We start from the raw sequence: 25,268 nt of genomic DNA on the forward strand, positions 1-25,268 counted from the left end.
CAAAGGGGACACTGATACCAGAGAAAGCAGTTCACTAACACATTTTCGTCCAAAAGGTATTTCCAGGCCACACTAATCTACCTCTCAAACCTAAACAAGGAATCCTACAACTCTATATGCTGAGAAACCTACTGGAACATGCCACCAAGTTCTGTTAGCAGCTAGGTGAACTTTGGAAGACGATAAACTTCAGCTGTTGGGGCAAAGCTGGTCCATGGTAAGATCCTAAAGGGTACATGTAGGAAATTCACACTACGTGGAAGGTACGATTGAAAACCTCTGGGATGGTTCTGGGCGGCCACGGCGGGAGCCAGTACCCTTAACACTGGACTCACTAAGAAGCACCTTTTGAGTCCGACTGACAGGCATCAAAGTGAGGCGTTGTGGGAAAGGACTATTGGGTGGCATGACAGGTTTTTCTCGGGCACCCGCAGCTTCGGATGGCTTCACCCCTCACCCCACGGGTGGCTGCTGCTGCATTCCGACACCCTTAAAAGGAGGATCCGCCGCGTCCTCAGGCGGGGCGCCGACGCCGCCTCGAACACGGGCGAGGAGCTTCCGCGAAAGCAAGCCGCTTCCTCGCAACTTGCAGCGGCTTTGAATTCACCTCAGTTTAGCTTTCAGTTCGGGGACTGCAAAAGCGTCGCGGCTATTTCTAAAATCAACAGGATGTGCGCTACGCTTCACGCCCCCCCCCCGCCCAGCCCCATATTATGCAGCAGAGCTATTTCAAAACGAAGCCCCACTGACTGGGATGAACGCAGGGCTTGAGCCCTCACAAAAGGGCACCATAATAGGGCGCCGAGGTTTTTGTTGCGTTGAGAGGAACTAATCCTGGACGGACGAAGGCCTCCCCCGCCTCCCACAACACCTTTCCTGCCTGCCCACTCTCCTCTTGCCCCCCCCCGCTGCCCCCATTATTCCCTTCCAGCAGAATTCTCGACCCCGGCGAGAAAACATAAGACAAGGGAGCGCCGCTCAAGGGTAGCCACGGCACGAAACACCCTCCGCCCCCCCCCCAGGCCGCCTTTGCGCCTGGCTGGTCCCTCCAGGGGCGCATGCGTGGTATGGCGCTCGCTCTGGTGTGTGTCGCTCTCCGCTTCCCTCCCTCCCTTTCCAGGTCCTTCCGCTGGGTGCCCGCTCTTGGCAGCGGAAGTGAATTTGGGTGTTTTGTGTGTGTGTAAGAGAGAGGGAAGTGTGTGTGTCTGCGTCTGCCTGCGAGAAAGCGAGCCTGGCACGGCACGGAGCCAAAGAGAGGATGCGCCTGGGCCGACTCCGCTTTTGCAGCTCGGGCGAGGACCTCGAGCCGGGAAAGTGAGAGCTGAGAGGAGGCTCCGTGGGGCAGAAGAGGAGGGGCCGCTTTCGGGAAGGGCCGTGAGGGGCGCCTCGCTCGGTAAGAAGACGGCGGCGGCGGCGCCCGGGTGCGTGTGGCGGGGAGGAGAGAGGATTACGAGGCGAGGGACGTGCTCCTGAGGGGAAAGGGGGTCTCTTGAGGCGCGGGGAGGAGAGTCAGGTAAGAGTCCGAGGGGGGACCCTAACAAGGCGCCCCCTGTTTTCTTCCTCCAGTGCCCCTTAAAAAATATTTAAAAGAATTTCTTCTCCTTCAACGAAGGAGTTCCTCCAACACAATGCCTTTCCGCCCCCCTTCCTTATCTACCCCAGTGTTTCAGGTGTATTTTTCTGCTTCCCCCCAAAGGTCTGTATCTGGGATGTACCCTAGCAACAGGCAAGGGATGTGGGAGGGGAGGAAAAGTGGCAGGCGCTGAGGGTTATTTTGAGGGAAATGCTGACAGGTGTCAAGCAAAGGTAGTAATTAATCGGGAGCGTTCTGGCGAGGAAGAGGGCTGTGGCGGGTCGTCGCGCTCCTGGGAAATGCCTGGCGTTTAAGCAAGCAAAGCTCCCCTGCTGGTGATTCTTTCTTTCATTTTTGGTTAAATTTCTCTTTCCTTTACTGCCTCCAGTTCTGTATATGGAGCTAGCTGCTGGGTTACAAATCACTTTCCCTTGGATTGGGGGCACGAGGTGGGGAGGATCTTTTCCAGACAGCTACATCTGTAGATGCTTCTCTGCTGAAGTGACAGAAAGGGCCCGAAGTGGTGGCGTTTTATGTGTATTCTGTTTCTTTTTCTTTACTTTTTCTTGCTAGCGCTACACCATTTTCCTTTTTTCACCGATGTTGCTGTGTTTGTGGGCTTTGAGAACAAAGCACCTGCCTGGAATATAGGGATTTCTCAGCACTTTACTTCTCAGTCCCAACTCCCAGGGCTGCTGTTGGTGCCACAAAAGTCTTTGTAGCCATCAACCCAAGTGTGGTTTCGATGGAAAAATGAAGGTAAATATCTTGGCAAAATAATGCATTTGGGACTTGAGTGGGACATGATGACTGTTCTTTTTTATCATGCATTTGTTGATCAGTATACATATATGCTTTTTTATTTGTTTTGAACACATTATGCAAAGTATTCAATGAACTTTAGGCTGTTAAACCTCTATGCAGCAGTTTCACTGTATGATTTCATAGGTTGTGATGCTTTACTGCAAACCAAAATCATTCTGATAACATAGATGTTCCTTTGAGTTCATATAAAAACAGTTGATAAATACTTGAAAATTGCAATATCTAGATGGACTGTGTTTATTAGAAATATTCATAGGGAATTATTCATACTTCATACATTGGGAATGACCCTCTTCACACTATCTCAGCTTATTTTGAGCTAATTGGATTTAACTATTGCTGAATTTCAGAAATGCTAAATGGCTTCGTGTATCAGTTTTTAGTTTGATATTGATGCAAATGAATACTTTAATGAAGTATGAAGCTCATAACAAAATAATTGTTTTGCTTTTTAAAAATTTACTATGTCTCTGTGCTTTTCATCTCTCTCCACATAAGGCCTGCAGCAGATTGGGATAGATGTAATTTTGAGTTGGGCAAGGATAAGGGTATGATTTAAATGTATTCTCCTCTGGCACTACTATGGAATCAGATTGGCAATTCCTACAACCGTGCTTCATTAAAATATGCTGGAAAATCCAGTTGTGTAGGTTGTCCCTTGGTAATATGTTGTGTTGCAATCAGTCCAACTTATCTTTTTTATTGTTTCAGAGAATTGCACAATTTAAAATTATGGACATATTATGGATGTGTATGAAACATGGCTGGGTAGCTCTATGCTTTAGGTATCTGGCTGTGGAGCCAGAGGTTGGTGGTTCAATTCCCCACTGTGCCTCCTGTGAGTAGAGCCAGCCTATGTGGCCTTGGGACAGTTGCACAGTCCTAGTGCTGCCTCCAGAAGAGGGGAATGGTAGAACACACCTGAATATTTTCTACCTGGAAAACCCTGAAACGAGTTGCCATAAGTAAGAATTGACTTGATGGCACATGATGATGGTGATTATATAAAATATAGTAAAATTTAAAAATTAAAATGTTAATATAATTAGACTATTTTTGACCTGAAGTGGGCTACTTCAATTGTGTTAGCCATTTGCGAAATCTTTTTTTATACATGGTGGAGCATAAATTGCATGCATATAAATGCAACATTGATTGAATTTCTCCACAATCACAGAAAATGTGTATCCAAGTAGAGCCATTTTACTTGATTAGTTTTTGATTTTCCTACTTCACTTTGAAGTGTATTAAGTGATTTATAGATAGTCCAAAATAATCTTGTATTGGTAGGAGACACTCTTTAAGCATTCATCTGTTTGGCAAGATATGTTTTTCTTGTTTTCAATAGGTTTAGCCTAGCTCCTTCTGGTTGGAGATGTGTGGAGAAAATTTTTCCTAGATTTTAGCCATTGTCTTGAGAATTGGTCTCCATGAAGTAGATTGGTTTGGTGCTGTATTGCCTTATTTCGTTCATTATTTGCTAGCACCTTTCAACATATTTCTGGAGGGGCAGTACCAACCAAATAATAGACTTTTTCAGTGGGAGTAGATTTCAGGTAGCCAGTAATAGTCCTTCATGATTCATTAAGAGCTACATCCACTTGTTTGGCATGTGCTGATTTATATAAAGTGGCACTAACATATTCTGAATGGAGTAGCACAGGTAAGTAAAGTATTTAAGGAAGGTTTTACCAGTTCCACTCCCCTAGTCAGTTTCCATGGTTGAGTGGGGAATCAAACCCATTTCTGAATTTTGCCAGTCCTTTCCTAGGCAGAGATTACATGGGATTGGTTTGCTGTTCCTTTTTTTCTGGGGGTGTGCTGGGATTGTGCAGCTTGTCCAAGGCCACATAGGCTGGCTCTTCTCTCAGAACACATAATGGGGAATTGAATTCCCAACCTCTGGCTCCACAGCTTGATATCTAACTCACTGAGCTATTCAGCTCTCCACTACTAATTAGCCGTAGTTATATTTATTTAAAATCTTCTCCTCCTGGGAAATAGAAAGGGAAGATATGGAGGCAGTGGCAGATTTTACTTTCTTGGGCTCCATAATCACTGCAGATGGAGACAGCAGCCACAAAATTAAAAGATGCCTGCTTCTTGGGAGGAAAGCAATGACAAACTTTGACAGAATCTTGAAAAGCAGAGACATCACCTTGCCAACAAAAGTGAATAGTCAAAACTATGGTTTTTCCTGTAGTGATATGTATGGAAGTGAGAGCTGGATCATAAAGAAAGCTGACTGCCGAAGAATTGATTCTTTTGAATTGTGGTGCTGGAGGAGGCTCTTTGGAGTACCCTGGACTGCAAGGAGAACAAACCTATCAATTCTAAAGGAATTCCCTGAGTGCTCACTGGAAGGACAGATGCTGAAGCTGAGGCTCCAATACTTTGGCCATCTCATGAGAAGACTCCCTGTAAAAGACCCTGATGTTAGGAAAGTGTGAAGGAAAGAGGAGAAGTACACGACAGGATGAGATGGTTGGACAGTGTCATCGAAGCCACCAGCATGAATTTGACATAACTCTGGGAGGCAGTGGAAGATAGGAGGGCCTGGCATGCTCTGGTCCATGGGGTCACGAAGAGTCAGACACGACTGAATGACGATATTTATTATTATAATGTATAGAGCTGCAATTCAGTTTAAAGTTATTGCTGCTTTCCACAGAGCTGTGGTAGTGTCTTGGACAGAATTTTGTTCTTGAAAGAATGTTGGCGGAAACCTAGTTTGGAACAAATATTTTAAGATTACATTGGGACATTTGATTTTACTTTGCAACAACAGTGGGTTTCTAATTATAGAGGATGTCTAAATGCCTTAGTGTTGGTATTCAGTAAATGTCTTTTTAATTTTTCCTGATTGAATTGCAATATTATAAGGACTCACTTGGTCAGGGCTTTATCCCAGTACTTTACATTAGGCATATTTATGAGTCATTATGAGCTGTGGTTTGTTGTTTAAGGAGAAATTGTACAGCAGGCACTCATTCAAAGCATGCCTCGTCTTCTCCATTTCTGGTTCATTTCTCTTCTTGTTAGCTATTATTTCAAGATCAGGCGTTAGGGAAACAAGCCAGGGAGAGGCCACCATTGCAGGTTAGGATATTATAAGAAAGGAGGATTTAAACAAGCCAGAGTTCACAAAGGAGTAACAAAACATAGGTTCAGATTGATACATGGTTGGCTGGTAAACAAGAGTCGAGTTTGCCCGTAACAAATTGTTTGATTTGTGGCTACATTGGTCTTGTTCAATAAAAGAATTAACAAAGATTTAAAAATTGCAACTAGCCATGTTAGACTAAGGATGTTGGTAAAAGAAAAAAAATTGTAGCATATTAAAGACTAAGAGTTTTATTTCAATGTGAGCTTTTGTGGATCAAAATCCACTTTCTCAGACACTAGAATGCAAATATGTGTCCTTAATGAGTCGGAGACGGCAAAATAAAGATTGATTGAAATATATGTCCTTTTTATTTATACATCTCCCATGAACAAGTGATGATATAGATTATAGGCAAGTAACAGTAGTTCTTCAATATATGAATGGGAGAATCAAACAAAATTAAAATAAATGTAAAAAAATTAACCTTTTTGAAGCCTTCCAGGGTCCCCTGCCGCCGTCATCGCCGCTGCCGGAGGACTCTGAGGGCTTCGGAGCTACTGCCAGAGGCCTCTCGGAGCTCCCCCACCCCTGCCGATGCAGGCTTTCCCAGAGTGGACCGTGCCTACCAGGGGATGGCTTCCCCCGGTAGGCCTGGTCTACTGCCTGGGAAAGCCTAGTAGACCTGGTCTACCAGGGAATGGCTTCCCCCAGTAGGCCTGGTCTACTGCCTGGGAAAGCCTGGTAGACCGGGCCTACCGGGGGAAGCCCTCTCCTGGTAGGCCCGGTCCACCCTGGGAAAGCCTACGTCAGCGGGGAAGGCATCTGGAGGTCCCCCGCTGCCACCGCTGCTGCTACTGGGAGCTGAGCTGCGCCGGGTGATCCCAGATACTGTATTTGATACCTTCGGTTTAGTGGTAAATAATATAACTATGACCAAGATGCATGTTGAGTTACCTGCATTGTGGCCTTTCAGTATTAATTAGCTTTGAATTCTTGTATTTTAATGAAATACACACTGCTCAGAACAGTTCTAGTTTATCACTGGGGATCCATGTTTATTCATGTACGTTTCCATGTATGCAGCAGATAGAAATAAGCTTCACACTGTTTATTTTGATTTTACCAAACCAGAAGTCTTTGTTAATAGGAATAAGTGTACATATCAGTACCGAGAAATAATAGGTATATGTACCTTGTGAAGTGACTATTTGCTACCTAAAAAGGTCCCATCTTTTATATACAGTACTGAGTTCTGCAAGACTGAACTGTAATATTTTTACAAAGGCATTTTCAAGTCTGTTTTGATGCATCTGGAAAAAAGCCAGTTACTACACAAAGACTAAGCTAGGAAGTGACTTATTAAGATTATATAGCTAACAGAAGTGGTTTACTTGCAGAGGGATTCTTATTATTTATTATTTTCAAGTCTAGCTAGAAGTATATAGATTTCTTGTGTAAAACAGGCTATGACAACTCAACAACCACTGGATTCCTTTATCCTGTAAGAAAAGTAGTTGCAAGATAGACAAATCTGTAATGTGATAAGATTATTTGGTGACAGCATAGACTTTCAGATTTTGCCACAATTTACTACTGGATATGTTCTGCTGATATACTTGTAAATCAGCTATTAAGAACTGTCTTACTAATGTACACATTTCCAAGGATCTGATAATAATGTAGGTTAGTTGAAAGACAGGACCATGTAGTGAGTTTCTTTTTATTCATACAGCTTAAGATGAGTACAAATAAGTTTCCCAAAAATCGACTTAAATAAAATTCAGCAGTATGCATTGTTTTCTTGCAAGTGTTTATAATAATTGCTTTGGAATATATTTAGTCACCCATCTTGGGGTGGCATTTTTATGGGCCAAATCTTTCTTTCTGGGCCTCTAACACAGTGAGGGCAGAGAATCTAGTCTTCTTGGCAGTGGCATTGCACCAAAAACAATTTTTGAAGAGGTCTGCATGAACTAGTCTATGAGGCTGACTACAATGGGCTGTTTACCCACTATGTAGAGTGCTGCAGGGACAGGCTGGTGTGCTCTTAAAGATGGCAATCAGACAGTGTCTTTGTTAGAGTGGACCATCTTGCCCCCAGAACCCGCCTGCCTGCACCTTTCTGACCCTGTTCTCATGCAAGTAGGGTTGCGTTGGTTTGGATCAGTTTCAGCACATGAACCAATCTGAAGCAAGCCTTCCTCTTTCAGTTTGCTAGTATTGTGAAGTGGCTTAATAAACAGGCAACTTCTGAATAGTGACTGATTAATCACTTTCCCCTCTTGACAAAGGGCAGGGGAAGTTTTAAAAAAATTATTTACTGTATGTAGAGTATCCCCTTCATGGATTGCTGCCTTGTCGTGGCGAAAGGGCTTGAGTAACTCAGAGAAGCTATGGGCTATGCCGTGCTGCAGGGACACCCAAGATGGACAGGACATAGTGGAGAGTTCCGACTAAATGCAATCCACCTGGAGTAGGAACTGGCAATGCCACTCGAGTATCTTTGCCAAGAACGCCCCATGATCAGAAACAAAAGGCTAAGAGATATGAGGCTGGAAGATGTGCCCCTCAGGTCGGAAGGCGTCCAACATGCTACTGAGGAAGAGCGGAGGACAAGTACAAGTAGCTCCAGAGCTAATGAAGTGGTTGGGCCAAAGCCGAAAGGACGCTCAGCTGTGGACGTGCCTGGAAGTGAAAGGAAAGTCCAATGCTGCAAAGAAAAATATCACATAGGAACCTGGGATGTAAGATCTATGAACATTGGGAAGCTGGAGGTGGTCAAACAGGAGATGGCAAGAATAAACATCGACATCCTGGGCATCAGTGAACTAAAATGGACAGGAATGGGCGAATTCAGCTCAGATGATTATCATTTCTACTATTGTGGGCAAGAATCCCATAGAAGGAATGGAGTGGCCCTCATAGTAAACAAAAGAGTGGGAAAAGCTGTAATGGGATACAATCTCAAAAATGATAGAATGATGTCAATACGAATCCAAGGCAGACCTTTCAACATCACAATAATCCAAGTTTATGCACCAACCACCATTGCTGAGGAGACTGAAACTGAACAATTTTATGAAGATTTACAACACCTTCTAGAACTGACACCAAAGAAAGATGTTCTTCTCATTCTAGGGGGCTGGAATGCTAAAGTAGGGAGCCAAGAGATAAAAGGAACAACAGGGAAGTTTGGCCTTGGAGTTCAGAACGAAGCAGGACAAAGGCTAATAGAGTTTTGTCAAGAGAACAAGCTGGTGATCACAAACACTCTTTTCCAACAACACAAGAGGCGACACTATAGATGGAAATCGCCAGATGGGCAATATTGAAATCAGATTGATTATATTCTCTGCAGCCAAAGATGGAGAAGCTCTATACAGTCAGCAGAAAAGACCTGGAGCTGACTGCAGCTCTGATCATCAGCTTCTCATAGCAAAATTCAAGCTTAGACTGAAGAGAGTAGGAAAAACCATTGGGCCACTCAGGTATAATCTAAACCAAATCCCTTATGAATACACAGTGGAATAAAGAACAGATTTAAGGAACTAGATTTGGTGGACAGAGTGCCTGAAGAACTTTGGATAGAGGCTCGTAACATTGTACAGGAGGCAGCAACAAAAACCATCCCAAAGAAAAGGAAATGCAAGAAAGCAAAGTGGCTGTCCAATGAGGCCTTAGAAATAGCAGAGAGGGGAAGGGAAGCAAAATGCAAGGGAGATAGGGAAAGTTACAGAAAATTGAATGCAGACTTCCAAAGAATATCAAGGAGAGACAAGAGGGCCTTCTTAAACGAACAATGCAAAGAAATAGAGGAAAAGAATAGAAAAGGAAAAACCAGAGATCTGTTCAGGAAAATTGGAGATATTAGAGGAACATTTTGCGCAAAGATGGACATGATAAAGGACAAAAATGGTAGGGACCTAACAAAAGCAGAAGACATCAAGAAGAGGCGGCAAGAATACACAGAGGAATTATATCAGAAAGATTTGGATATCCCGGACAACCCAGACAATGTAGTTGCTGACCTTGAGCCAGACATCCTGGAGAGTGAAGTCAAGTGGGTCTTAGAAAGCCTGGCTAACAACAAGGCCAGTGGAGATGATGGCATTCCAGTTGAACTATTTAAAATCTTGAAAGATGATGCTGTTAAGGTGCTACATGCAATATGCCAGCAAGTTTAGAAAACCCAACAGTGGCCAGAGGATTGGAAAAGATCAGTCTACATCCCAATCCCAAAGAAAGGCAGTGCCAAAGAATGCTCCAACTACCGTACAATTGCACTCATTTCACACGCTAGCAAGGTTATGCTCAAAATCCTCCAAGGTAGGCTTCAGCAGTATGTGGACCGAGAACTCCCAGAAGTACAAGCTGGATTCCGAAGAGGCAGAGGAACTCGAGACCAAGTTGCTAACTTGCGCTGGATTATGGAGAAAGCCAGAGAGTTCCAGAAAAATATCTACTTCTGCTTCATTGATTATGCAGAAGCCTTTGACTGTGTGGACCACAGCAAACTATGGCAAGTTCTTAAAGAAATGGGAGTGCCTGACCACCTTATCTATCTCCTCAGAAACCTATATGTTGGACAGGAAGCAACAGTTAGAACTGGATATGGAACAACTGATTGGTTCAAAATTGGGAAAGGAGTACGACAAGGCTGTATATTGTCCCCCAGCTTATCTAACCTATATGCAGAATACATCATGCGGAAGGCTGGACTGGAGAAATCCCAAACCGGAATTAAGACTGCCGGAAGAAATATCAAGAACCTCCGATATGCAGATGATACCACTCTGATGGCAGAAAGTGAGGAGGAATTAAAGAACATTGTAATGAGAGTGAAAGAGGAGAGTGCCAAAAACGGCCTGAAACTCAACATAAAAAAAACTAATATCATGGCCACTGGTCCCATCACCTCCTGGGAAATAGAAGGGGAAGATATGGAGGCAGTGACCAATTTTTATTTTCCTGGGCTCCATGATCACTGCAGATGGAGACAGCAGCCACGAAATTAAAAGACGCCTGCTTCTTGGGAGGAAAGCGATGACAAATCTTGACAGCATCTTAAAAAGCAGAGATATCACCTTGCCAACAAAAGTCTGAATAGTCAAAGCTATGGTTTTTCCTGTTGTGATATATGGAAGTGAGAGCTGGACCATAAAGAAAGCAGACCGCCGAAAAATTGATGCCTTTGAATTGTGGTGCTGGAGGTGGCTCTTGAGAATCCCCTGGACTGCAAGGAGAACAAACCTATCAATTCTAAAGGAAATCAACCCTGAGTGCTCACTGGAAGGACAGATGCTGAAGCTGAGGCTCCAGTACTTTGGCCATCTCATGAGAAGAGAAGACTCCTTGGAAAAAAAACTTGATGTTAGGAAAGTGTGACGGCAAGAGGAGAAGGGGACGACCGAGGATGAGATGGCTGGACAGTGTCTGTTAAGCAACCAACATGAATTTGACACAACTCCGGGAGGCGGTGGAAGATAGGAGGGCCTGGCGTGCTCTGGTCCATGGGGTCACGAAGAGTCGGACACGACTAAACGACTAAACAACGACGATGTAGAGTATCACTGATATGCTATGTCAGTTATAAAAAATAAGTACAAATCTTTTATTTTCTTCACCTTAAAGTTCCAGTCAAGAAACCGCCTACAGTCAAACCCATGGCAGTGACTTCAGCTGCAACCAGTTGCTCAAGTGGCCCTTTAAGAGAAGGCAAAGAAAATACATTTGTTTGTTTTTAAAATTGCTATAGTGTATCAGCAATAGTCTATGTACAGTGAAAAACTTTTTTCTCCCACTTTCCCTGCCCTTTGCTGAGCACAGGAAGTGATTAATTCGCCAGTATTCTGAAGTCGCTCACTTATTAAGCCTCTTTGCAATCCTGACAAGAGCCATTTCCATGTGGTAACTAGGCTTGATTAGATCTTTCTAATCAAGCCCAACCATTCCCAAGCAGCCTACACTAGTTTGCTCCCTGCTGCTAGTGTAGCTGTATCCTGTGTTAGTCTTTCAGGAAATGAACAGTATCATGAACCTGCAATTCATGACACACTTACTTGGGAATATGTCCCATTAAAGTGAATGGAATTTATTTCTGAGAAGGTGTTTTCTGTAAAACTACATGTTCCAACAAACATTTAATGGCTTCTGATTTTTTTTTTTACATCTTATGAATGTAACAATTTTGTGGCTTTTTGTTACATTTTAAATATTATGCATTGCTTTTATAATGCTTTTATTTGAAAACTAATGGGCAGAGTGGCAGTGTGTAATAAATAATGTTGTACAGCTTTTGATTTAATGTCTGTGCACGCCATTGCAGAAAGTGGTCTGAGTTGTATTTCCTAGAGTATCACAAGTGATATGTGGAAAATGCTTAATAAAGTTCTACTGAGGTATGAGTAGCAAACTGGTGCCCCAAACCAGTGTCCATTTCCAATTTGTGTAGTTCTTAGCAAAACCATAAAGGGTGTGGGAATGAAGAACTATCTGAGTATAAAATAAAATAAAATGTATAAAATAAAATATAAATGTATAAAATATAAATGTATAAAATAAAATAAAATAAAATAAAATAAAAAATGTATTTAGCCCTGTATCTTGAAGCAAGTTACTATGCTGAAGAAATGCTTGTGGCTAAAGTTAATTTCCTTAAATCTGCCGCAGTCCAGGTTTTCTTTTCATGTTAGCCAGCTTCCTCAGCAGTGCTGTAAGAAGTTATCCAGTCATAGCTGGGCAGAAAGATTGCTGCTCACTCATATGCTGTAGACTCTATCTTGTTTCCAAGTCTAATCTTTGAATTGGCAATGAAATTTTTTTCTAAGGTCTTGTTGACTCCATCTTGTTTCCAAGTCTAGTCCCTGAGGGACAATAAAATATTTTTCATTTGTGTCACAAAATACTGTAATCTAGTGGTGCTTCTAGAGTGGAACTATCAGCCAACAGGATACTATCAGTAGCCAAGGGATACCCAAAATGTGTCCACAGGCCTCACATTTTTGGGGGAGCAGGAAACAAAATCAATATGGTGAGACTGAAATAGCAGCTAAAAAGACCTTTTAAAATAGCTGCATGTAATTTCAGAAGTGTTTCCTAAAGCTCCTCTATTTTTTTTTTTAAATTGTGAGGATTAGATTGATTCATGGACAACGATATTGTATTGTTGTGGTTGTTAGACATGATAGCTTAATGAATCTTCAAGATTTAGAAGCAGGATGTGTATGAATGTTGGTTTGCCCTACTTGAGGGCTTCTCGTGAACATGATTCTGATCAAGAATTGTTCATCTTGGTTGATCAGGCATTTGATGTTCTCATACAGTTTTGTATTTCTAAGAGCTGCATAGAAATAAAATGCTATGCATCACATTGCTTATTGTAGAGCTGGAGTGGCAGGGAAGTTGGATCTCGAATTGCTGTTTATGAACTGAAGGTACAGGAGCTTTCCTAGTAACTGGACATGACAAATGAAATGTCATGAAAATTGTACAGTACAGTGACTGAGAAACTGAGTTAAGAATTGAAGAGCTCCCTTGTTTGAGTCTTGCTTCTGCCACTAACTTGCTAGGAGCCTTTTGGGAAGCTCTTGTTTTTCCATCTCTCCATCATCTGCAGTACTAGGATAAGGCAGAGCTTCTTATAGGATTGTCAGTAAGGATTGCAACAAAATAATACAGTGGGGTCTTGACTTGAGAACTTAATCTGTATTGGAAGGCGGTTCTCAAGTCAAAAAGTTCTCAAGTCAAATCTGCATTTCCCATAGGAATGCATTGAAAACCATTTGATCCGTATCTGCTCTTTTCTGTCCATAGAAACTAATGGGAAGCTGCTATTCCGCCTTCGACCACTAGAGGGGGATATTTTGTTTCTTTTTTCTTAGGTCAAGAAAGGTTCAGGGAAGGCAGGGAAAATACAGTTCAGGCAGTACCAGGCAGTCTGAAGACTGTCTCCCAATCCACTCTCTAAAACGCTGGGAGGAGTGAGGAAGCAGACAGGCACCCTTTTCACTGGCCAACAGTTAACTGAAAGTTCAAATTTTGCACTTTCCCTGCCTCCCATGTGGTTTTTTTTTCAGTTTGTAACTCAAATCTAAGTATGTAAGTCAAGTCAATATTTTCCTATGAGAGTGGTTCTTAAGTCAAAATGTTCTTAACTCGAGCCGTTCTTAAGTCAAGACCCCACTGTACAAGTAAAGCACTATAAACATTCGAAAGTGTTATCTATTATTAGTAGAAATCTAAACATTAAACTGGGCTCGCCACAGGCTATGGATCTGAGATCCATTTTGTGCTCCAAGATATTCCAAAGACTGGTCAGACTGCTAGAAATCTCTGAAATCTTTTTTTAAAAAATCAAACCTTAAGTGGCTGGAAATTCATTTTTGAAAATAATTTTTTTTGGATATTAAAATTCTGCAAGGAATGCCTGGAGGCTTCCAGAAGCTATAGTTCCCTTTTGTTGGCAAATAAGAGTCAGGGAAGGACCTGGGCCTGCCCTATAGCTTGTGGGGACCACATGAGCCCCCCCCCCCCGGTGTGTTTTGCCATCCCCTGGTTCAGTAATTCTGTACTTCAGGATTGTTGTATGCATTACATGCAGAGAAACCAGAATATCCAATATTAGTGGCTCACCCAGAGATTTTGTAGTCTGTCTTATGTCTGTAGTGGGTTCAATAACATTTCTAGTTCTTCATGTATTTAGTCTGAAGAAAGATTTCATTGAAAATCCTATTTCAACAAGGATTTCTGTTCAGAGTGCCAGTTCTACATATGTTGGTGTGGAACACATATGGCATCAGGAGCTGATGATGAAGTTTTAATGCTTCTTTTGAGCACATTTCAGTAAGCTTAGTCAGGATTGTGCACAGTGTCTCATTACTGCAAACGTAAGCTTTTGTCTTGATCATGGTCTTCCTGAGCCTTTTTGGAAAATGCATGTGCTGCATAGCAACAGCATCCCTATAGCATTTTACTCAGTAGGAGGGAAAGATTAATAAGTGTGCTAATGAGGCAATTATCTGGAAGGAAAAACAAATGCTCATTTCCACACCATTATTGGAGAGTTCATAGAAATGGAAATTCTGTTTCAGATATTCATATATACGTTTTCTTAAGACTTGCGGATCTTAGGAAAAGGTATATATGCATATTTTGTGGATCAGTGAATACTATTCTCTAAAATATGACCCCAAAGCCTCTTTCAAATTCTACCATTATCTGCTAGGTTCTGATGTTTTCTGCATGCCCTTCTCCCATTCTTGTGCAGCACATCATTTGCTAGTATGAGTGTGTGTTGCTTGCAGATTTGATAGCTTTGTGAGGTTTGAATATAATTTGCTTTTCTGAGGTGTAGGCCACTCAGTAAATGTCTCTAGAGTAATTGGAAATGTGAAAAAGTACCGGAGTGTCTAGGCAGGTTTTTTTGTACACATTTTAGTATGTACTGCTTATCTGTGAATACTTTGGTTCTGCAGTCTGAATGCAGTTGTTGACAGTGGTACAAATTTTCTGTATTAGAGAATACATATGCAATAAGAAAGCATCTCCTAACCTCATATTATTCTGAAGCTGCTGCATATTCATTTCCTTACTTTTATTTTTATGTAGACTTTGCTTCTTACTATGCCGATTTAAAATCTGGCTTTGTGTATCAATCTGTAAAAAGGCTGGGTATGGGGTGGGCAGGGCAGGGAGGAAACAGTGAGTGAGAGAGGACACTACTGAGTTGTCATGAATGCCCCTCCTTGTTTAACCATAGATTGTAATGTTTAAGAAGATTATGTATACGTCTAATGGTTAGAATCTATTAATTAAGGCAATCACTACTTTTTTGCAGTACAGTGGTGCCACCAAACTATGACCATAATCCGTTCCAGAAGATGGACATAAGTCGAAGCACCATTTCCCATAGGAATGCATTGGAACCCCATTAATCTGTTCTGGCCAAAGAAAAAAATCACACAAAAAAAATCACTGCAAGACTCATTGAAAATGCGATTAATCCCTTCCGGCTGAAGGGGGGGAACCAAACAACATGCAAGACCCATTGCAAATGCGCAGAAAACAAATGGAGCAGATTGGAAATACACAAAGAACAGAATGCACAGAAAACAAAGGAAAAAGCAAAGGAAGCATGCAAGACCCATTGCAAATGCACAGAAAACAAACAGAGCAGATTGGAAATGCACAGAGAACAGAGGGACAAGGTCAGAAATGCAAAGAAAACAAAGGAAAAAGCAAGGGAAGCATGCAGGACCCATCAGAAATGGGGGAAACCCCCCAAAAGCAACCAAACCCCCCAAGACCCTTTGGAAATGGGGGGACCCAAAAAACAAACAAATCCCCAAGACCCATCACAGCACAGAAACATACCCCCCAGCCTAAAATCGCACTGCAAAAACACACAGAACAGTTTTTAAAAAGCAGAAAACAGCACCTTACCTTTCCTAACAGGCAGTCCCAAGCCTCCCTGCAAACACACACACACTCACTAAGAAGCAGAAGATAGGCCGTCCCTCCCTCCTCAATCCACCGCACTCACTCTAACCGTAGGGGCGAAAGAGCTACAAAGAAGCAGCCTCTTTCGCCACCTACAGCTAGCAATTTGAATTTCCAACCTTTTTCCCTGCCTTTTTCTATTTGTAAGTGGAAGCTCCAGTCGAAAATAGAAGCAAAATTTTGAGGCCGGAGCTGGTCATAAGTCAAATTGGTCGTAAGTAGGGATGTTTGTAAGTGGAGGCACCACTGTAGAGGAATTACTAACTAGAATATAAGCAATTTATGACATGAATGAGTGTATATGGGATTTTAAAAATAAATCCAAAAATATACAGTTTCTGAATATAGTATTTTAATTACCCTTGAAAAATTGTTTAAACTATTGGTACCTGTTTGAAATGTATGTGGCAATACCTTTTTGTTTCCTGGATTTCCTCTTTAAACAATGCCTTGGGGTGAGGGGTGGGAATGAGCAAGACTATGTAGTCTGGTGATCTGTGTAGCTTTTTGTTTTTTAGGTTGCACGTTTTCAATCACTGCCTAATGATGACAATGAAATAATGATTCCTGTCCTGACTTCCAAAAAAGCAAGTGAATTACCTGTCAATGAAGTTGCAAGCATTCTTCAGGTGAGTGTTTAAAACATCTATGGATGTTTAAATAATTTTTTTCAATATTTATCACTATTTGTTCAATTTAAAAGTTTGCCAAGTTAATAATTAACCATTACTAAAGTAGTGGTTTTTTATTGCAAGGGATTCTGAATTATTAGGAGTTCTGCTAAATATTTTCCTTCTTAGTTACTGCTAAATGTTGATGTAACTTGCATTTACTTTGTATTTGCATTGTATATAAATATTATAAGCATAAACCATTTGAAGTTTTGTGAGAAGTTCTTTTATTGTCAGAGGAGCTGTGGTAGCTTACTGTAGCAGACTCACTCATCATTAGATTGTAGGAGAACTAAATCTGCAGTTGAGCAGTTACTTTTATTGCTAGTCTAAAAGCCTGGATTATTATCTTGTTTGTGTACATCTAAAATCAGTTATTAAAAGTAATCATAAGAGTTTGGGGGAAAGTTGCAATTTTTTTTAACAGAGATCAGTGTCTACTCTAAATGGTTGTTTTTGGAAATTGTTTGCCTTAATGTATCCTCTTAGATACATGCATAATTAAATAGAAGAGATGCTCAAATTCTATAATTTACAATACTGAAACTGCTTTCTTGGCAATATATCTCAAAAATTTTGAAACATGACAGAGCTTGAAGATCCAGCAAGTTTAATTCTCAGTTGTGTGTGATACATCATGACATCTAGAACAATGATTGGTAGTGCAAGAGGAGGCATGATGCAGAAAAGTTATGGAATCATTAATCAGAGAAATGTTCTTTTATTACCAAATATTGGGTGGGGGAGAGTTTATCTATTGCAAAATCACCTCAGAATTTTGTGTAGAGTTTAAATAATATTACCCTGTTTCCCCCCAAAATAAGACCTAACCTGAAAATAAGTATGATTTTTCAGGATGCTTATAATATAAGCCGTACCACCCCAAAATAAGCCCCAGTTAAGTGAAACCCTGCTCTCCACCACTGTGCAGCAACCAGAAGATGAAATGACTGCATTTGAATAAATTGTTGTACATGAAAAAAATGAAACATCCCCTCAAATTAGCCCTAATGCATTTTTTGGAATAAAAATTAATATAAGACCCTGTCTTATTTTCGGGGAACATGGTAGAAGTAAGTCAATAATTAATAGCAATACAGTAAAAGCAAAATCACTAAAATGCAGCAACATTCTCAAAGTGGATTCAGACCAAGTTCTACCCGAACCACCCGCGCGAGCCAGGAGGTAAGGCTGAGGGGCCTGACGCCGAGGGAGGCCCGGAGAGAGAAGACAAGAAACCGGGCCTTCTCGGCGGTGGCCCCTCGCCTTTGGAACAATCTCCCTCCTGAGATTCGCGCGGCCCCTTCGCTGGGTACATTCAAAACTCAATTAAAAACGTGGCTTTATGTCAAGGCCTTCCCTCCTGCCAGCATCTAATTTAATGTAAATTTCTTTTTTTTTCTTCTTGTTCTATTTATTATTTATGACTTATTATGTTTTGTTAATTGATATTTTGATATTTTGGATTTATGCTATTATAACTGTATATTTTTATGTTAGCCGCTCAGAGTGGTACCGAGTTACCAGATGGGCGGGATACAAATCAAATAAATAAAATAAAATAATAAATAAATAAAATAAATTGAGTGCTGAGGACTGATTTGTAGATCTTCTTGGGGTGACACTTCATAGGTTATGTGCCATAACTGAGGAGGGCCTACTCTCCCACTGGCCATCTATTTGAGTCACATTAAAAATAATTTTAATGAAGGGCTGGACAAAACCTGAGGGATTATGGGCCAAATTCGTGCCCCTAGCCCCCACTGTGGAGGGGTTGGCTACACCAGGGCTAGAAATGGCCAATAAAAAACCAAACAACCAAACAAAATTGCATGGGCAAGCACTTCTGGATCATTTTTTGGTTTAAGTGAATTGGTTACCCCTGAAGCCCAGGAACAGAAAGCTGCTGCCTTTAGACGGATGCTGTTTTTGGCCAAAAGAAGCAATTTTTGGGCAACATTTTTTTTAATGTTTTGAACTTGGGGTGGTGGCACTTTCTTCATCCATAGCAGGATGGATGAACACATTTATTTTTCTGCTTCTAAAAATCTAGCACTTCAACAGAGTAGTCTTGGTTTTTGTCCTGATGCAGACCTGTTAGGTCATTCAGAGTCTTAAAATCTCCCTGATCTAATCACACAGGTGCAGAAAGTCTAATATACATAAATAATAGATAAATATAACAGAATTTGCTTCTGCAGTCTTTCAGATTCTGATTCCAGTGGACCAAAATATTTTGCATGTACACAGTACAAAAATAGTCATAACTATTTATATTCCTTTAGGCTGACCTTCAAAATGGATTGAAAAACTGTGAAGTCTGTCATAGGCGGGCTTTCCATGGATGGAATGAATTTGACATTGGTGAAGATGAACCATTATGGAAAAAATACATTTCTCAGGTAAACTCTGGTCTGAAGAATGTTTTGATACGGTATGTTTGAAAGATGGAATGGTTTTTCATGTTATTGTCATATCCTGTATGTCCCCATTCAAAGGCATTTCCATTATTTCCTCTCCATTTGTAATGAAAGGGAATTTAATCATACAGGGGTAAGCAGAAAATAGTCAACCTGTCTTTTCTCTGTGTTTGTAAGAGTGCTTGTGGCATTTTTTTCAAAAGTGATGTGAGGTGTACATTTTGCAGTATTTTTATTTGGCCCTTCCTTTAAAACATCTTTCTAAACAAAAGGTAGTGAATCTTTGATGCATAAGTCAAATTTAGCCCATCAAGGCTGGCCCATATGACCCGAAGAGTCTTGGGATAAGGTTGTTTGCTTGAAGCCCCCACCGTAGAAAGGAGACAGAGAACTGAGCTATAGCTGTAAGGCCAGAATTTCCATCACTTTGCTTGCCAATTTTTGTGCATGCCTAAGGTGAATCCTCAGCTTAGGATTGGTTTCTATGGGAGGCAAAGAAAGGTACTAGCTAGAATAATACTTCTGTAGTTGTTATTTTGGTTGATGACCTAGCTTTGCTCTCCATGAGAGCAGAGCAGAGAAAAGCAAAGCTGGGTCTTTGACCAGGAAAGAGAATTTAACGTTAACTGGCCTGCAGTAGTGCCCGAGGAGAGAAGACTATAAGTCTAAAATTTATACCATGTCAAGATGTGCAAGCTCTGTAACATTCTTGGCAATTGTTCTGTTCAGTTCTATTCACCAGCAATGAATAGTCACATCTGTAAGAGTGTTTTAAGCATTGCAACTCTGTTTTTTATCAATCAGAGCTGATTTTTACAGACTTTTGTTGCAGGTAGTATCTACTTCAAATCCTGAACTTTAGATATGCCAGATTTTTTAAAAGCTCGTGGTCTTTATAGTAAGAAAATAAATATTAATGTTGATGTTCAACATCTATAGCAGTGGCCCCCAACCTTGGGCCTCCAGATGTTTTGGACTACAACTCCCAGAAGCCTTCTCCACCACCTCTGCTGGCTAGGATTTCTGGGAGTTGAAGTCCAAGAACATCTGGAGGCCCAAGGTTGGGGACCACTGATCTATAGTATACACCTGTACCACTTAAAGGACTTTTTCTCTTTTAAGATATTAGTGTGTAGTTGCAATGTTTCCTGCTACATCTTTTCACTGAATGTGCTGGGTTTTTAAAACATTTTTGAAAAAAGAGTTTTATTATCAGAAATGTTAAAGATTGTTTTCTTCTCCTTTGCAGTTCAAAAATCCCCTTATTATGCTTCTCTTGGCTTCTGCTGTCATCAGTGTTATAATGCATCAGTTTGATGATGCCGTCAGTATCACTGTGGTAAGACTTACTTTTTGCTGAAATAAAATGTAAAATAATAATTTTCTCAGTCTTGGGTTTTCAGGAGAGGACTGGAAATCATCTAAGTTTTATTTGTGTTTTAACTTTTAAATATATATTTTAATAGTAACAGGTGAGCTGGTTGTTACATATCCTTCATATGAAGGGGAGCCTGTGTATTACATGCCTTTCCAAATCTTTCTTTGTTTCCCATATAATCCCAAATTGCTTAATATTTCTTATATGGAACGTTTTTTCTCTCACAGAAGCATACTTGGGGGAAAATATGACTGTTCAGTGCAGTATATTTGATTACTTTGAAGGGTACTTCTTTCATCCAGAGCTTTTAGATTCTATTCATTATGGGAGACTTCTTTCTGCTTCAGGCAGTTATGAGAATTACTAGAGTAGAAAGAGAAATGGTAACACCATTCATCTGCTAAATAAGTGTGAAGTTTATTTAGACTGGGTCTGTTTTGCCTGAACAAAAATTTGCTTTTGGAAAAAATAAAAACATAGAAATTAAATTCTGCCTGTCCAGAAATTTGGAAGATTACCTATCCGTACTGTTGATAGCAGTGAATGGTTATAGTTTATGCATACCTTAAATGTAAAAAGATGGATTGATGAGAGACATTTGCAGGGAAATCACTTTTTGTACTTCCCAAGTGACCAGTGTATTTATTTCTGCAAAGTGATATTCTCATTATTTTTGTTGGACTGTAGACTAAGAAGCAGTCTGAACACAACATACAAAAGTTATTGTCCTCTACTTTCTTCTGGAAACAATCCATTGTCCTATTGTCTTTGCAATTTGAAACACTGTTTAATTAGTTTCCAGTTCATTGGAATATGGTAGTAAAGGTTGTTTGTATAGAAATTAAATGAAGTCCAATAATTATGGTTTTGCATGGTCAGATCCTTGAATCATTGGTGCTGGCAAGCACCTGTGAAATATTACCTTGTGATATAAATGATATAATGTACCAGGAAATGCAGACCAGAAGTCTTTAATTGTTTAGCTGATTTTCACTTGGTGCTAATGGTAAAAGTCTGAAGTGACATTTCTAACCAGCCTTTCTGCTGTCTAATTCTAATCCTGGCTTATCCAAATACCTTTACAGGGTTAATTTTTTTAAACCTAAATGTTATGCCCCAGTTACCTAACTAAGCAAAATTTCATACACTAATTCTCAGCAAAGGCTGGATTCCTAAATATTATGTGCATTCTTGAGAAACATACAAAGAAGACAGCAAGAAAAACAATGTTTCTTGGGGGCAGTATTTTCTCTGCTACTGGGAAAGTGCAAACAACAACAACATCTTAAATACGTAAACCAGCCTAATGGTGTGTATGAGAGCCAGCATGGTGTAGTAGACACAGTGTCAAACTGAGACTCAGGAAACACGGGTTCAAATTCTGTTTTGGATATGAAGACTTACTGAGGCTTCATAATGGTAAGATATTAATGATGTGTGCCATCAAGTCAATTCTGATGTATGGTGACCCTTTCCAGGGTTTCCTAGGTAGAGAATATTCAGAAGTGGTTTACCATTCTCTTCTTGTGGCATCCTGGGACTGTGCAGCTTGCCCAAGGCCACACTGGCTGGCTCTTCTCCCTGAAGGCACAGTGGGGAATTGAATTCCCAACTTCTGACTCTACCTAATTCACTGAGCTATCCAGCCAGCACAATAATGGTAAAGAACTTAAATATTTCCCATATTGATGTGACCTGATGGCACATATCGTAACATTGATGCCTTTATCTAGGTACTGGGAAATTGGAAATACTGTGCTTTTGATCTGCTTAAAATAGTAATAGGACCCCATATCCATGTGAGATTGGTTCCATGATTTAACATGGATGCCTGAAACCACAGATGCAAGGTAGCCTATATACAACATACAAGGGGTTGTAAAGGCCACAAGGGGTTGGGCTTTTAATTTATTCTGTTCCATTGAAACCAAACAAGGAGGAAACCAGTAGACAGAAATTTATTCCTTGCTGACTCCAGGACTGGAGTAGATTGTCAGCTTGTTTTCGGGAGGTTCTCGTGGCTAGAAAAGCTACAGATCTTCCATATTATACAGCTTCTTTTTGAATATGCAGCATGACATCTCTATCATATCTCTTTATTTTATTTATGAAAGAAGGACCAGCTATGGAAGTTTTCAAAGGGGGTGAGAGGGATGAAATCCAAGTGTATTGTCTCTTCACCTGGCTGCTGATCTTTCTCTTTCTTTCTCTGCTTTTAGAGGAACAAAGTCTGATTATTCCTATGGTCCCTGGGGCACTGTCGAAAGGATAATGAGATGGGTTGTTGTGGGTTTTTCAGTCTGTTTGGCCATGTTCTGGAGGTTTTTCTTCCTAATGTCTCACCAGTCTGTGTGGAAACACCCAATCCTCCTGAAAAGGTCAACATCCGGATCCCACAGCTACACTCAGCAATCCCACACACTACACCAGAACACAGACAGAGTTCTAGCTCCTGTCCTCTGAAGATGCCAGCCGCAGAGACTGGCAAAAGGTTAGGAAGAAAAACCTCCCGAACACGGCCAAACAGCCCGAAAAACCCAACCATCGGGTCCCGGTTGTGAAAGCCTTTGAGAACACAAGATCATGAGATTATTACCTTAATTCATGTGCTAGTTGTAATAAATAAAATATTGTCTAGATGACTTGAAAATGAGGGCAGTGCATCCTGTGTTGGCAGATCTGGAAGAACTGCATGCAGAAAACATCAGAACCCAGTAGATAACAACATTTGAAAAGGGCTTTGGGGTCATCTTTTAGAGATTCTTATGCATCTTTTTTAAAAGTCCACAAGCCTTAGGAAAATCTATATATGCATATCTGAAACTGAATGTAACATGCACAGTTTATTTAAATGCTAGTAAGACAGTTGATTTAGTGAATATTTTTTCTGTCATGCAGGCGATACTTATTGTTGTTACAGTTGCCTTTGTTCAGGTAAGAATCTCTTATTCACTTTGTCCCAAGAGTGGTTTCTCTTTGAAAAAAAGAAGCAGCAGCACGAGATGTTTTTACTATTTAAGATATAACCTACCTGACAAGCCATGCTGGTAACAGATTGTATGAAGTGGCAGTTAAGTTGCTGATCTCTCAGTAGCAGCTTCAGAGTATCCATAGGTTTTCATTTGGCAAGCATAAATAAAATATGACATCAAGAGGTAATGAACTAAATGAACTCGCTCATTGGCTGAGTGGATTGGCAAATAATATTATATGTGACCATGTTGAGACCCACAGTTGGAGAATCACCGGTCTAGGTGTAACTGCCAAAGACTGTTTTTGATAACAAAACCTGAAAATTTATTGCATATACTGTATTATAGTGTCCATTATCCCATAGCTACTATCCAGATTTATGATGAACTGACAGAACAAGCATGGTGACCCTTGGAGATTAATCAGTTCACCTCTACATAGCATGAACTTTTATGAGGAAGTACTTATCCATAATATATAAAAATGGGCTAAAAATACTATAGTTGCATTGTGCATGTCTACATATGCTTGCATTTTGGTTATTTATGTTCTGTCTTAGAATTTTAGTTTAAGTTGATGAATATTGAAAGCTGGAAAAAATTATCACTGGTCAGTATGCAAATTAGTCAGCTGCTAGTCTGTCAGCATATAATGTCTTCGCTCTGAAATTATCATTTCATTTCAGTCTGCAGCAGTATATTCATATCTGCATGAAAAACACACATTTAAAAGTACTAAAGGAAAATAGGGGGGAAATCCTGAGGTTTAGCAAAGCTTCAGAGGTAAACTCTATAATAATTGAAATAGGTGAGAGATTTTGACTCTCATACTTTGCCTTGTGAAAAAGGTGTATGTTTCTCTGTAGACTATGCCAGGGTCCTTTGAGTGATTCTTACTTCCACAAAATTTGAAGAAACCTGAACTAGCCTTTCGGAGCCATAGTGTAAAGGCCTCATCTAAATTGTAGTTGTTGTATTGAAGAAGGATATGTCAAAAATGTAACATGTGACAGCTTCTTTGGAAATATGAGACTCTTGGGATTTAGCACAGCTATCACATGCTGTGCTAAGATATAGGTTTAATTTCCATAGTTCCCGTGTATTTTTCACTGGAGAGAATATAGATTATATCAGATCACATGATGAGGGCAATCTACTTGATAAATGGATGTCACATCTTGTGATTGTCCTGTAGAATTAATGCAATGCTCAACTTATTTGAACATATTTGCAGAGCCCTGCAAGTTACATGAAAGGAGGAATGTTGATAATGAATTCAGACAAATGAACCTAAATAATGTGATACAGTATATTTAGAGAACTCTTTTAGATCTTTCATGTCCTTCTTATTCATTTCTTTCATTTATTTACAGGAATACCGTTCAGAAAAATCTCTTGAAGAGCTGAGTAAACTTGTACCTCCAGGATGCCATTGGTACTATTCATATTTTAAATGTATATTTTAAGCTAATATGGCAGAAGATGCTTCCTGATTTCTTACTACGCCAAATTATCATAATTATATAATAAGAAAAGGCTATGATCAAACAATACAAAGCCCTTAGTTTATGTGGATGAGAAGTATCCTAGTGCATGTTGCTTGATTGCACCCACAAGGAACAAAAAGAGCTAAATTGCTCCATTAAAAATTGTATAATGCAAACGTGGATACAGATGCTACACTCAGAGGCAGTGTCCCATGTTCCCTGCCCCATCTCCTCCAGGTACTGACTCTGAGTGAGCGACCACAGGAGGAGGCAGGGGTGGGAAGTGCCAGACACATGTTTGTCTGAAGCTTCTTGCCAATCTCTAGTGGACTCTAAAAA

General features: G+C 40.5%; 1 protein-coding gene across 4 annotated transcripts in view; it reads left to right on the forward strand.

Annotated features, from left to right (window-relative positions):
- Positions 1-1,252: 1,252 nt before the first annotated feature.
- The window catches only part of ATP2C1 (ATPase secretory pathway Ca2+ transporting 1), a 53,689-nt gene continuing 29,673 nt past the window's right edge, over positions 1,253-25,268 (forward strand). Inside the window, exons 1-7 of one of the 4 annotated variants that reach the window (XM_020806867.3) lie at positions 1,253-1,393; positions 2,147-2,332; positions 16,520-16,630; positions 18,958-19,074; positions 20,342-20,431; positions 23,369-23,404; positions 24,816-24,877. In XM_020806867.3, coding sequence (XP_020662526.3) covers positions 2,327-2,332; positions 16,520-16,630; positions 18,958-19,074; positions 20,342-20,431; positions 23,369-23,404; positions 24,816-24,877 — 422 coding nt within the window. In that variant the 5' untranslated portion in view covers positions 1,253-1,393; positions 2,147-2,326. Of the gene's footprint in view, positions 1,514-2,146; positions 2,333-16,519; positions 16,631-18,957; positions 19,075-20,341; positions 20,432-23,368; positions 23,405-24,815; positions 24,878-25,268 lie in introns of all 4 variants that reach the window. The other 3 variants (XM_020806868.3, XM_020806870.3, XM_020806871.3) reach the window with 3 other exon arrangements.

The sequence above is a fragment of the Pogona vitticeps genome, chromosome 6, assembly GCF_051106095.1.
Source record: "Pogona vitticeps strain Pit_001003342236 chromosome 6, PviZW2.1, whole genome shotgun sequence".
Taxonomy (NCBI): Eukaryota; Metazoa; Chordata; class Lepidosauria; order Squamata; family Agamidae; genus Pogona; species Pogona vitticeps.